A 15,018-nucleotide genomic window follows, 5' to 3' on the forward strand; every position below is an offset into this window, starting at 1 on the left:
CCCACCGTAATAGGTCTCGAGGCACGCCGTTCGGACTCGGCTTTAAAAAGGAGGCCCCTTATCATTGAGCTTAAACTTGAATCGGACTGCACTCATTGATATGTAAGAAGTTTGCCCCTGTTCCATAGTGGAATGTTCATGGGCACAATTTGCATTTGCAATAGGTCTCAAGGACAGAAACTTCCTTAGCCTAGAGACCTTAGATGTATCCTCCACGGAGCTATAGAATTGCACCCGGGATTTGTTTTGAGCCTTTCTCAGCTCGCCCTTATGTTTTCTTAGCTCAGCCTTATAGATGTCCCAATCGTGTGATGCTCTTGTGGCTTTCGCTTTGTTGAAGAGTTTTCTGTAGTCCTTCCTTAGACCAACCAGCTCTGGGGTCTACCATGGCGTTTGGTGTTTGCCCCTTGGCTTGGCACTTTGGACATGCTGACATAAGCGAGTCTTACGGGGCCTTTGTGATCCACTTGGCCATTATGTCTATATCCTGCAGAGTTTCCGCTTTCCACTTTTACCCCGAACACAACATAGATACAGGTTAAATAAGGTTCTGAAACGGGTTTTAACCTGATTTAGCTACCATGTAAACAACTTTTACGATTTGAGAACCTGGAGGGTGCAATTCTTCTTTATTATCAACAAGTTTTTAGTTTCTTGAAATCATCAAAAAAAAAAAAAAAACACATTGGCAAATGAAGCCCGATCGAACTAAACCCTCTTTGACATATCCTAAAGTAAAGTCATAAACTATGCCTTTTTGTCGTCGCAAATAAGAGGTGCCAGATGTGTTGGTATGGTATGGCAATAATGGTTACTGGCAGAATTAATTTAGCAACAAAACTGTAAATTTTAACATCCATAGCATATTCTGCAATTTCCACAAATTTCCATAGAAAATATTTTTGCATGCTAATGAAGATTTTGTTGTATTATTGCTTACTCGGAAATTTTTAAAATTAAATACGGGAAAAGAGCTAAAAATTTGCATATATTTATACAATGCAACCTCATTATCAGCCCCCACAAGTAATGAACATATTTGTAATGTCAAAAGTCAGCTACTCCACTAGAATCTGCATATTTTCAAATGGCATATTACCAATTATGGAGAGTATGTCATAACAAATATCATAAATTTTTTGAATTGCATTATTCGATACTATTGATATGATGCCTGGTTGCTATCCATTGTAAATCATTTTCAATAGTAAACAGATAAATGGCCAAATGAAGCAATGCTGTTGCATTGTGTGTATTCATAATAATTACCCTATGCCCTAGGCATGGAGGTATAACAAATTTTGCCATGTCGTTGGTACACAGCACGAAATGTATCCATAAGGTTGGGTTAAAAATATATACATACATATATTCTTGATTAGAGGCCACCATAGCGCAGAGGTTAGCATGTCCGCCTATGACGCCGAACGTCTGGCTTTGAATCCTGCCAGGAACATCAGAAAATTTTTCAGCGGTGATTATCCCCTCCTTATGCTGGCGACATTTGTGAGGTACTATGCCGTATAAAAATTTCTCCCCAAAGAGTTGTCGCCCAGCGGCATGCCGTTCGGACTCGGCTATAAAAAGGAGTTCCCTTATCATTGAGCTTAAAAATTTAATCGGACAGCACTCATTGATTTGTGAGAAGTTTGCCCCAGTTCCTTAATGGAATGCTCATGGGCAAATTTGCATTTTCATTCTGTACTGTGGAGTTTATACCGAAACGTGAAGTGGCATAACTTATTTACAGTACCACAAAGCCTAAAAAGTCTATAACTTGATTGGTGTCAAAGTGTACAGCGGTGACACGCTTTTTATGATTGTTTAATACTGGCAAAACAAGGTGCTGACTTGAATATGCAACTGAAATGTGTACATGTGAGCGTATACGTTATACTAGTCTTTATACGTATACGCCACAGTGTACCCCATAAAACGATTTCTTAGCAAAAACAAGTAAACATGTGTTATGTTCGGCCTGGACGTATCTTGGGAACCCACCACCATGGATTCTGATAAAAATGTATACAAAATAAACTTAGTTGAAGGGTATATTTTAATGTATGTACCATATTTATGACAAATCAGGCAAAAATTTAAGTTTCTAAGAGCCGTACAAGGCTAATCCAGAGATGGGTTTATATGGAAGCTATATCAGGTTATAGAGCAATTTGAACCATACTTGGCACGAGTGTTGGAAGTCATAACAAAATATTTAATGCAAAATGTCAGCCAAATCTGACAAAAATTGCGGCTTTCATGGGCTTAAGAAGTAAAATCGGGATATCAATTTAGAAGGGAGCTATAATAGGTTAAAGACCGATTTGCACCATACTTGGCATGAGTGTTGGATGTCAGGGGCCGGAGAAGTCAAATCTGGGGATCGATTTATACGGGATCTAAATCGGGTTATGGACTGATTTGAACCATACTCAGCGCAGTGTTGCATGCCATAACGAAACACGTTGTGCAAATCGGGTAATAATTGGGCCCTCCACAGGCTCAAGAAGTCAAGACCCCAGATTGGTTTATATGGGAGCTATGTCAGGTTATGGACCGATTTGAACCATACTTGGCACGAGTGTTGGAAGTCATAACAAAACACTTTGTGCAAAATTTCAGTCGAATCCAATGAAAATTGAAGCTTCTAGGTTCTTAAAAAGGCAAATCTGGGGATAGATTTATATGGGGGCTATATTCAAATTTAATCCGATATGGCCCATTTGCAAACCCCAATGACCTACATCAATAAGAAGTCTCTGTGCAAAATTTTAAGCGGATATTTTTAATTGTTCGACCGCTATCCTGATTTCGACAGATGGAGGGACAGAAGGACGGAGGGACTGATGTTGAAAGTCAAAACAGAAGTCTTTGTGTCAAATTTCAGTCAAATGGGACAAGAATTAAGGCTTATAGGGGCTCAAGAATTCGACAGACGGAGGGACGGATGGAGGGACGTCAGGACGGAGGGACGTTAGGACGGAGGGACGTTAGGACGGAGAGACGTTAGGACGGAGGGACGTTAGGACGGAGGGACGTTAGGATGGAGGGACGTTAGGACGGAGGGACGTTAGGACGTTAGGGCGGAGGGACGTTAGGACGGAGAGACGTTAGGAGTGAGGGACGTTAGGACGGATGGAGGGACGGACGGAGGGACGGACGGAGGGATGGACGGAGGGACGGACGGAGGGACGGACGGAGGGACGGACGGACGAAAGGACGGACGGACGAAAGGACGGACGGACGAAAGGACGGACGGACGAAAGGACGGACGGACGAAAGGACGGACGGACGAAAGGACGGACGGACGAAAGGACGGACGGACGAAAGGACGGACGGACGAAAGGACGGACGGACGAAAGGACGGACGGACGAAAGGACGGACGGACGAAAGGACGGACGGACGAAAGGACGGACGGACGAAAGGACGGACGGACGAAAGGACGGACGGACGAAAGGACGGACGGACGAAAGGACGGACGGACGAAAGGACGGACGGACGAAAGGACGGACGGACGAAAGGACGGACGGACGAAAGGACGGACGGACGAAAGGACGGACGGACGAAAGGACGGACGGACGAAAGGACGGACGGACGAAAGGACGGACGGACGGAAGGACGGACGGACGAAAGGACGGACGGACGAAAGGACGGACGGACGAAAGGACGGACGGACGAAAGGACGGACGGACGAAAGGACGGACGGACGAAAGGACGGACGGACGAAAGGACGGACGGACGAAAGGACGGACGGACGAAAGGACGGACGGACGAAAGGACGGACGGACGAAAGGACGGACGGACGAAAGGACGGACGGACGGACGAAAGGACGGACGGACGAAAGGACGGACGGACGAAAGGACGGACGGACGAAAGGACGGACGGACGAAAGGACGGACGGACGAAAGGACGGACGGACGAAAGGACGGACGGACGAAAGGACGGACGGACGAAAGGACGGACGGACGAAAGGACGGACGGACGAAAGGACGGACGGACGGACGAAAGGACGGACGGACGAAAGGACGGACGGACGAAAGGACGGACGGACGAAAGGACGGACGGACGAAAGGACGGACGGACGAAAGGACGGACGGACGAAAGGACGGACGGACGAAAGGACGGACGGACGAAAGGACGGACGGACGAAAGGACGGACGGACGAAAGGACGGACGGACGAAAGGACGGACGGACGAAAGGACGGACGGACGAAAGGACGGACGGACGAAAGGACGGACGGACGAAAGGACGGACGGACGAAAGGACGGACGGACGAAAGGACGGACGGACGAAAGGACGGACGGACGAAAGGACGGACGGACGAAAGGACGGACGGACGAAAGGACGGACGGACGAAAGGACGGACGGACGAAAGGACGGACGGACGAAAGGACGGTCGGACGGACGAAAGGACGGACGGACGGACGAAAGGACGGACGGACGAAAGGACGGACGGACGAAAGGACGGACGGACGAAAGGACGGACGGACGAAAGGACGGACGGACGAAAGGACGGACGGACGAAAGGACGGACGGACGAAAGGACGGACGGACGAAAGGACGGACGGACGAAAGGACGGACGGACGAAAGGACGGACAGACGAAAGGACGGACGGACGAAAGGACGGACGGACGAAAGGACGGACGGACGAAAGGACGGACGGACGAAAGGACGGACGGACGAAAGGACGGACGGACGAAAGGACGGACGGACGAAAGGACGGACGGACGAAAGGACGGACGGACGAAAGGACGGACGGACGAAAGGACGGTCGGACGAAAGGACGGACGGACGAAAGGACTGACGGACGATGGGAAGGATGCACGAGGATGAACATCTCATCATCTTCCCCGCATGCCCTACACATGCTATCGCTTGCCGCACCGATTTTACATAAGTGAGCTCGTAGTCGTATGTGTCCCGTCATGATACCAATAGCTATACTGACTTTTTATTTGCTTTCAGTATTCTCGTATTCTCACGATCTGGATCCCTCCATAGGATTCTCGCTGTCCTACCGACCGTTTCGCTGTTCCACAGTGTTGCATGTGCATTCATCAGCTTCGGGTTAACCAAGTTGATTGATGGCAGTCCTCTGGCCTTCACCGCCAAATCATCTGCCCCTTTATTCCCCCTTACTCCGCTATGACCCGGCACCCAAGCGATGCGGATTTTATCATCCTCAGAGAAGGCGTTAATCTCCTTCTTACACTGCAAAACTGTTCGCGTCCTTATCGTCCTGGTTGTTATTGCCAATGTGGCAATTTTACTGTCGGTAAAGATGTTCACACTCGACGTCCTTGCGTTATCACCACACCACTTCAAGCAATCCGTGATCGCTCGGATTTCCGCCTGCAGGATCGTATTATGGTCAGGCAGTCTAAAACAGATCTCAGTCCTTGGGTTCTCAATGTAGAAACACAGACCTACTGTTCTCTAGCTTTGATCTATCTGTGAAACAAGATCTTCCCGATGGCAATACAAGTGTACCGCCAATCGAAGACTTGGCGCTGGCAGCAGTGCCAGCTAGAATTTTTCTATTCTTGGGTATTTTTCTACCCATGCGTCTTTAATAAAGAAAAACCTGTCATCATTTTTAAACTTTTATTCTTTAATCTTTTCCAGATTATTCCACAAGCAACGATTTACGCAATTATTTTTATCGAACATACAACAGCACAACATTTGGAAAAAAGCGATTACTGTTTAAAACTTTAATTGGCTAACCGCAGTTAAATACACAACACAACTCTTTAATACAACATTAAATCGAGTACAGCATACCAAAACCAAATACCATCATCAACAAATGCAGGCATGCAAAAGTTATTGTCATTGATAGCAAAGTTTTGCAACCAATATAAACATCAACATCATCATCATCATCGTCGTCATGTCAGAGGGTCCTTGTAAATAAATGTCAAACAAACATCGCCAGCATTGCAATTCACTTTGAAGCAAAACTTTTATGGTTATCTGCAAACATGAGCAATTCTACAACGACAAAAGTCCCACCATCACCAGCCACCAGCATCAGTGCAGATGAAATGGCCAGTTGGAGTCCTCAATCAAGTGCGGCTACCCTTTTCAATGCCACCAGACACTTCATGGCCGAAACACTGGATGCCTACTCCGGCTATACCACTGTAACGTATACGCAAAACTCTACTCCACCTGCCATATATTATCCACACATACATGCAAAGTTGCCTCAAGATAATTACCCCCCAGGTGCTATAGGCAACTTTAGCTCGACGACCCAACAACCCCTTCATAACTTAAGTTTGGCTATGACAGCCGCGGCTGACTTTGGCCAGAGTTCGGATGCCAACACTCCTGTTATGGCCTCTGTGTTGGGCAACATTGTGAATGCCACATTGACAACGCTTGGGACAGCATTAACCACCTCAATGGCCACAAATGCCACCTATGACAATGGAGGCATTGTAAATGCCACCGAGACACCATATGTGCCGTATGTCATGCGTCCCGAAACCTACATTGTACCGGTGCTGTTTGCCTTCATCTTCATTGTTGGTGTTTTGGGCAATGGTACTCTAATTATTGTCTTCTTGACGGTGCGTCAAATGCGTAATGTACCCAACACGTAAGTAGAAGTAGTTGTAGTTGTAGTTAAGTACTAATGGCAAAATGGCAAAAAAAACAGTGAATGAAATGGCAAAACTTTGAAAATTATATGAATTTAAAAAGTCTAATAGGTCCGGCAGCAAGCCTTAGTAGCCGAGTTGGTAGCCAAGTTGGTAGCCGAGTTGGTAGCCAAGTTGGTAGCCGAGATGGTGGCCGAGTTGGTAGCCGAGTTGGTAGCCGAGTTGGTAGCCGAGTTGGTAGCCAAGTTGGTAGCCAAGTTGGTAGCCGAGATGGTGGCCGAGTTGGTAGCCGAGTTGGTAGCCGAGTTGGTAGCTGAGTTCGTTGGTTCAATTCCCATCAGAGGCCTTGGTCCGTCGCTATTCTGGTATCACAATGGACTTAAAATGGTCTAAATGAGTCTGTTAAAGACTTCCAAACCTATCTAGAGGTCCTTCTTTAAAAAAAATTTTAGTTTTAGTTTAGAAAACACGTTCTTCACTGTCCTCAAATTGCAAACATTTCAGTAGCGCAATACAAATTTCTGAATTATGCTTTTAAAATTGTAATGTAAACTTAGATTGTCTTTTCAATCCATTCGGGTACAAAGTAAAACGTTCAGCATTGCAATATAAAACGTGCACAATTAAATTCCCATTAAAAAAATGCCACAATGACAACTGCCAAAGTGAAAGACAAAGTTGAAAGCACTTAAAAAAGGATAAAAAAAATATATCGTCGCCGATATTTTTCATTGATGCCAAAATGGTTGAGGGGGGGATCCAGGAATTGCATTCTTGATGTGTTTTTTTTTTTACCATTGACTTAATGGCATTTTGGATGGAAAAGTTGTTCTGAACTTAAGTTTTCTATTGTTGCAATGGGAAATACATGGAGATAAAGCCAACGCAATGGAAACTTTAGAACATAAATGGTATAAATAATCCCTTTGGTAGGGTTAGGATATGTTGAAAAGAGTGTGCAGATATTAATCCGCCCATGCCTTTGTGGATATAAAGGGTGATTTTTTTGAGGTTAGGATTTTCATGCATTAGTATTTGACAGATCACGTGGGATTTCAGACATGGTGTCAAAGAGAAAGATGCTCAGTATGCTTTGACATTTCATCATGAATAGACTTACTAACGAGCAACGCTTGCAAATCATTGAATTTTATTACCAAAATCAGTGTTCGGTTCGAAATGTGTTCATTCACCGTAACGTTGCGTCCAACAGCATCTTTGAAAAAATACGGTCCAATGATTCCACCAGCGTACAAACCACACCAAACAGTGCATTTTTCGGGATGCATGGGCAGTTCTTGAACGGCTTCTGGTTGCTCTTCACTCCAAATGCGGCAATTTTGCTTATTTACGTAGCCATTCAACCAGAAATGAGCCTCATCGCTGAACAAAATTTGTCAAAATTTGAACACATTTCGAACCGAACACTGATTTTGGTAATAAAATTCAATGATTTGCAAGCGTTGCTCGTTAGTAAGTCTATTCATGATGAAATGTCAAAGCATACTGAGCATCTTTCTCTTTGACACCATGTCTGAAATCCCACGTGATCTGTCAAATACTAATGCATGAAAATCCTAACCTCAAAAAAATCACCCTTTACAAAAAAAAAAGCTTTATCGAAATATAGTCCGCCTTGGACCAAATTCGACACGGTCATTGTTCAATTTTGTAGAACAAAATATTGGTCTTTTTGGAAGCCATATCCAAATATAGACTGATCTGAACCATGTACGACACGGATGCCGAAAAGCCTAACATAAGTCACTGTGTCAAATTACAGCGAAATCGGATTATAAATGTGCGAAATCCGATTATATTATGGGGCCAAGACTTTAAATCGAGAAATCGGTCTATATGACAGCTATATCCAAATCTGAACCGATCTGAGCCAAATTGAAGAGGGCAATCGAAGGGCCTAACACAAGTCCCTGTCCCAAAGTTTGGCGAAATCGGATATTAAATGCACCTTTTATGGGCAAAAAAACCTTAAAGCGAGCGATCGGTCTATATGGCAGCTATATCCAAATCTGAACCGATCTGGGCCAAATTGAAGAGGGCTGTCGAAGGGCCTAACTTAACTCCATGTCCCAAATTTCGGCGAGATCGGACCATAAATGCGGCGTTTATGGGCCAAAACCTTATATCGAGAGATCGGTCTATATGGCAGCTATATCCAAATCTGAACCGATCTGGGCCAAATTGAAGAGAGCTGTCGAAGGGCCTAACTTAACTCCCTGTCCAAATTTCGGCGAGATCGGACCATAAATACGTCGTTTATGGGCCCAAAATCTTTTATCGAGAGATCGGTCTATATGGCAGTTATATCCAAATCTGAACCGAACTGATCGAAATTGCAGAAAGTTGTCGAAGAGCCTTACGCAACTCACTGTCCCAAATTTCGTCGAAATTGGACCATAAATGCGCCGTTTATGGGCCCAAAACCTTATATCGAGAGATCGGTATATATGGCAGCTATATCCAAATCTGAACCGATCTGAGCAAAATTGCATAAAGTTGTCGAAGAGCCTAACGCAACTCACTGCCCCAAATTTCGGCGAGATCGGACCATAAAAGCGTCGTTTATGGGCCCAAAATCTTATATCGAGAGATCGGTCTATATGGCAGCTATATCCAAATCTGAACCGATCTGGGCCAAATTGAAGAGAGCTGTCGAAGGGCCTAACTTAACTTCCTGTCCCAAATTTCGGCGAGATCGGACCATAAATACGTCGTTTATGGGCCAAAAATTTTATATCGAGAGATCGGTCTATATGGCAGCTATATCTAAATCTGAACAGATCTGAGTAAAATTGCAGAAAGTTGTCGAAGAGCCTAATGCTACTCACTGCCCCAAATTTAGGCGACATGGGACAATAAATGCGCTATTTATAGGCCCAAAAATCGAGAGATCGGTCTAAATGGCCATATTGCAGAAAGATGTCGAGGGGCCTAACTTTACTCACTGTCCCAAATTTCGACGACATCGGATATTAAAGTGCGTTTTATTGTCCCAAAACCCTAAATCGAGAGATCGGTCTGTATGGCAGCTTTATACAAATCTGGACCGATCGGGGCCAAATTGGAGAAGGATGTCGACTGGACCAACACAACTCACTCTCCCAAATTTCAGCAAAATCGGATAATAAATGTGGCTTTTGTGGGCCTAAGACCTCAAATCGGCGGATCGGTCTATATATAGTCCGATGTAGCCCATCTTCGAACTTGCTTATGGACAAAAAAAGAATCTAAGCAAAGTTTCAGCTATTTTTAAAGATTGTAGCGTGATTTCAACAGACAGACGGTCGGACATGGCTAGATCGTCTTAAATTTTTACGCTGATCAAGAATATATATACTTTATAGGATCGGAAATGGATAATTCGATGTGTTGCAAACGATATGACGAAATGAATACACCCCCATCCTTCGGTGACGGGTATAAAAATTTAAGCCTTTTGGAGTAGGCTCAAAATTGACTCCAAAGAACCAATAGCTGCTGTGGTGGCATCAGACCGTAGAATGTTGTCCGCCCCTCATATAGGTGTGATCGAGAATAATGCGCACAACCAATCGTGAGACTAACGAATGAGAAAAAAACGGATAAACCAGAGGGATGCGCTGCTCGTCCCCAGCCTTTATATAAAGGTGGTGTTTCCGAGTCAGATTCAGAGAGGGACAGTGTCAGTGAAACAGTCATCGAGATGAGGACAGCGGGATGACGGCAGTAGTTAGCGAGGGCTTTGCAAGCTGATAAGCAGACCGAAAAAGCGATCCGGCGTCCAACAAAGGATACAGAGGAGTGTGTACCAGCAGCGCAATCGGGCGAAAGTGAAGGATGCTGGAAGGGATAGAACTGACATTCCAGGCACTTCTACGAAAGCTGTAAATAGAATCAGATCTTCCGAAGGTCATAACACTGCCAAGAATCAGAAAAAGAGCTTCCCTCTTTTAGATACCCTAGGAAAACCAACCCAGCCCCCTCGCAATGGAGACACCAGACAGAGTCCTGAGAGAGAGACAAAGTCGAAACAGCAACGAAGGAAGCGCTCACAGTCCCTGAGTCCTCAAGGAGGACTGTGATTTCCTAAAGGAGTCCTCAGCCATCACGGAAGGGGATGTATGGTCGCTGAAGATGGTAGGGAACCGCCCTCTTACGCCAGAGTGACAAGGAAGCACAACAGAGATGAGCTGACTTAATTAATCGGCAGTGCATTCAGTAGAATTCCACCAAATCATCGGTCCCCAGTGGAAGATCTGGTTAACGAGCGGATTTTCGAACATGTGTGGAATTCTGTAGAGGGTCTACCCATACAAATGACGAGCTGCGGGTATAGAGGGGACATCTTAACGCTGCACTTTGCGTTAGCGAAATGTATTGATACCATCAAAAAGCTCGTCGGAGGTATCCACGCTCCCTGGGAGAGTGCAAAGCTCGACCTGGTAAGAAAGATGGGCAACCCCCAGCTCACAAAGGCGACGGTCTTCATCAAAGGATGGGACAGAAAATTTGCACCAGAATGCATGTTGGGATTCTTGGGCAAGCAAAACCAAAGTATGGGCGCCGAGAAGTGGCAGGTCTTCCGCAAGAAAGAGAAGGAGGAAGGAACTGTCCTAGTGGTGGGCACTGAACAAGTCTCCGTCACAAGTCTCGGCTAAGACTAAAGGCATGGCGTATTACGGAACGAAGGCCGTCTTTTTCAAGATTGGAAAGACTAGCATAGCCAAAAAAACTTCGTATTGAGAAATCAGGTCGTGCAGTGGCAGGACACTCAATACCGCCTAATAAACGGGGGGCCGACGACGAGACAATCGCCGTCTCTCTTTAGGGTAAGCAAAGATCCTAATACTAAAACATCAGACAGTGAAGGGGCGAGAGGCGCAACACAGCCTAACGAACGGGAACCGGAAAACGGACCCATCACCGACTTTCTCAAGTTTCGGAAGAGTAGGATAGGTAAAGATAGATAAATTAGGCTGTGCTATGGCAGGACACTCAATAGCGCCTAACGAACAGGGTCTCGACGACGAGACAATCACCGTCTCTCTTTAGGGTAAGCAAAAATCCTTATACTACAACATCAGGCAGTGAAAGGGCGAGAGACCCAACATAGCCTAACGAACAGAGACCCGACGAAGGATCCTTCACCGACATTCTCAAGATTCGGAGGACTAGGATAAGTAAAGATTCTAAGACAGGAGTATCAATGCAGTCTAACGAACAGGAAGCCGACGATGAAACCATCACTTACTCCCCAGAAGCCCTTTTGCCTAAGATTTGGAAGACTAGGATAGGCAAAGATCCTAGTATTGAAACATCAGGCAGTACAGGAACGGGAAACTCAATACAGCCTAACGAACAGGGACCCGACGATGGAACCATTGCCGAGTTTATAAAGATTCGGAAGACTAAGATAGGCAAAGAACCTAATACTAAAACATCAAGCAGTGCAGTGACAGGAAAGTCAATGCAGACTAAGGAGCAGGGAGCCGACGATGCGACCATCACCCACTTCCAAGAAGCCCATTTACTGGAGGACCAATGATTGAGGTCATCTAGATAAACCTGCATCGGAGCGAGACAGCTACTCATCCATGCTCTGGACGTCCCGGAAAAAAGTTTCTGGACTGAAGCATATCTACTACCAATTATTCTATGCTAACAGTGGTGCTCGGCCGAGGACCTGACTTATTTGTCATAAACAGACGGACAGCCAGACAGACGAACAGACAAACGGACAGACAGACGGACAGACAGAGAGACGGACAGACAGACGGATGGAGGGACAGACAGATGAGTAGACAGACAGACGGACAGAGAGGCAGATGGGCAGACACACAGACGGATGGACGGAAAGACAAAAAGACAGACAAACACATGAACAGAGGAAGGAGGAAGTGATTCCGAGTTGATCCGTATACTTTTGTTTATCAATTGCTTTATTTTTCTTCCTCCTGAGTATTATTGGGTTGCCCAAAAAGTAATTGCGGATTTTTCATATAGTCGGCGTTGACAAATTTGTTCACAGCTTGTGACTCTGTAATTGCATTCTTTCTTCTGTCAGTTATCAGCTGTGACTTTAAGCTTGCTTTAGAAAAAAAGTTTAAAAAAAGTATATTTGATTAAAGTTCATTCTTAGTTTTATTAAAAATGCATTTACTTTCTTTTAAAAAATCCGCAATTACTTTTTGGGCAACCCAATACAAACAAGCTTTTAGGCTCAACGACATGGGACCTCCTTTTTACAGGGACCTCCTTTAACATGAACGAGTTTAAATGACGTGCCAGAGTGCGACATCTCTCTGGGGAGAAGTTTTTACATGGTACCCCACAAATGTCGCCAGCATTAGGAGGGCATAACCATCGCCCTAATTTTTTCTGGTGTTTTCGCGAGGATTCTAATCCAGGCGTCAGACAGAAAAGCGGACAGATAGACAAGAGCATAGACAGACAGATATAAAAACAGACAAACATGCAGACGAGCACAAAAGACAGACACATGAAACGGCGAATGAGGAAGTGACTCTGAATCGATTCGTATACCCATCAATTTGTTTTTTTTTTCATTCTAAGTATTTTCAACCAAGCTTTGGGACCTCCTTTTTACAAGGACCTACTTTAATATGATATAGTCCTCACCAATTGTCGCCAGTATTATGAGGGGATAACCGTCGCCTACAATTTTTGTTGATATTCCCGCCAGGATTTTTACCCAAGCGTTTAGCGTCATTGGCGGACATGGTAAGTTCTGAGCCTACCTCTGACCTTTAAACAAAATGCATAGAGTTATAATTCCATGTACCTCAATAGTAGTGCAGGGTATTAAAATTTTATGCTTGCACTTCTGTTCAAACCTCCCAATATACCCTTGCACTTGGTGCCTATGAAAAAATCTTCCAAAGAGCTTTTACCAGCGCCATACAAGATAATGGATATTCAAATTTCATGCTGGCCGCATTTTTTTCATTTCAATTTTTACTTCACCATTGCTGTCGTTTATGTGGCACATGTAAATATGGCAGACAATTTCTATGCAAATCAGCACTTCTCTCCCTCTCTCTCTGTCAATGCACCATGCGTACTTAAGGGCATTTAAACATTTTTTTTCTTTTATTTGTCTGACATTTATGAATGCAAATACATTTGTTGCAAATAAACAAAATTAAATTTTTGAAAATTTAATGAATATTTCACTTGCGGCATCATGTCATGTGCCTGACACTTAGCCCCATTTGACATAAAGACAAATTCAAACATGTCGAAAGTCAATAAAAACAAATTTATTTGAATTTAAAAGTGGGCGCATATACATAGCGCTTTTGTGAGTTTCAAATTTGATTTCGTACAAATTTGATTTCGTACGAACAAAAGAACAGGGGTATGAACAGATAAATGTTGCCATTAAATCACATTTAGAGCACAAACAAACATTTGAACAGTAATTGTAAGGATTCAAATTTATTCGTAGTATTCTTGAAGAATGAAAGGCAACATAAATTCCATTCAATCCAATTGAATTGTAATTCAATTGAATTTTGATCAAATGAAGCTCGTTAATATTTTTAAATGTATTGTAAGCGGATTAAAAGAATGTTGGCTAGAAACGCAAGGAAGTGAAGGTTTGAATGAACCTATAGGCAGTGCAATATAAGATAAGGTGTGGTTTAACCAGTAAAAAGGTGTTAAGTTCGGCCTGGCCGAACTTTGGATATCCACCACCTTGGGTATGTATGTAAACCACATTTCATCAAAATTCGGTGAAAATTTCATACCTTATGTCCCATAGCAGTTATATCGAAATATGTTTCGATTTGGACCAATTACTATAAAGTACTGCAGCTATATCTAAAAATAAAGCGACGGATGTCGAAACGCCTAATATAACTCACTGATAATAATTTCAGCGAAATCGGATTATAAATGCGCCTCTTATGGGGCCAAGACTTTAAATCGAGAGATCGATCCACAGGGTAGCTATATCCAAAACTGGACCGATTTGGGCGAAATTGCAGAAAAATGTCGAAGAGCCTAACACAAAGCACAGTCCCAAATTTCGGCGAAATCGGACAATAAATGCGCCTTTTATGGGCCCAAAACCTTACATCGAGAGTTCGGTCTATATGGCATTTATATTCAAATCTTAACCGATCTGGGCCAAATTGAAGAAGGACCTCGAAGAGCCTAACTAAACTCACTGTCTCAAATTTCTGCGACATCGGACAATAAATGAGATTTTAGGGCCCCAAAACCTTAAACCGAGATATCGGTCTAATGGCAGCCATATCCAAATCTGGACCGAGCTGTGCCATATTGCAGAAGTACGTCAAGGGGCTTAACTTAACTCACTGTACCAAATTTCGGCGACATCGGACAATAAATGCGCCTTTTATGGGCCTAAAACCTTAA

The 15,018-nt window shown here is 44.2% G+C and overlaps 1 protein-coding gene across 3 annotated transcripts in view; it reads left to right on the forward strand.

Annotated features, from left to right (window-relative positions):
- Positions 1-15,018, forward strand: part of LOC106090133 (neuropeptide CCHamide-1 receptor) — a 135,538-nt gene that overhangs the window by 82,520 nt on the left and 38,000 nt on the right. For all 3 annotated transcript variants that reach the window (XM_059370517.1, XM_059370519.1, XM_059370518.1), the window contains exon 2: positions 5,630-6,611. In XM_059370517.1, coding sequence (XP_059226500.1) covers positions 5,989-6,611 — 623 coding nt within the window. In that variant the 5' untranslated portion in view covers positions 5,630-5,988. The remainder of the gene's footprint in view (positions 1-5,629; positions 6,612-15,018) is intronic.

Source organism: Stomoxys calcitrans, chromosome 5, assembly GCF_963082655.1.
Source record: "Stomoxys calcitrans chromosome 5, idStoCalc2.1, whole genome shotgun sequence".
Taxonomy (NCBI): Eukaryota; Metazoa; Arthropoda; class Insecta; order Diptera; family Muscidae; genus Stomoxys; species Stomoxys calcitrans.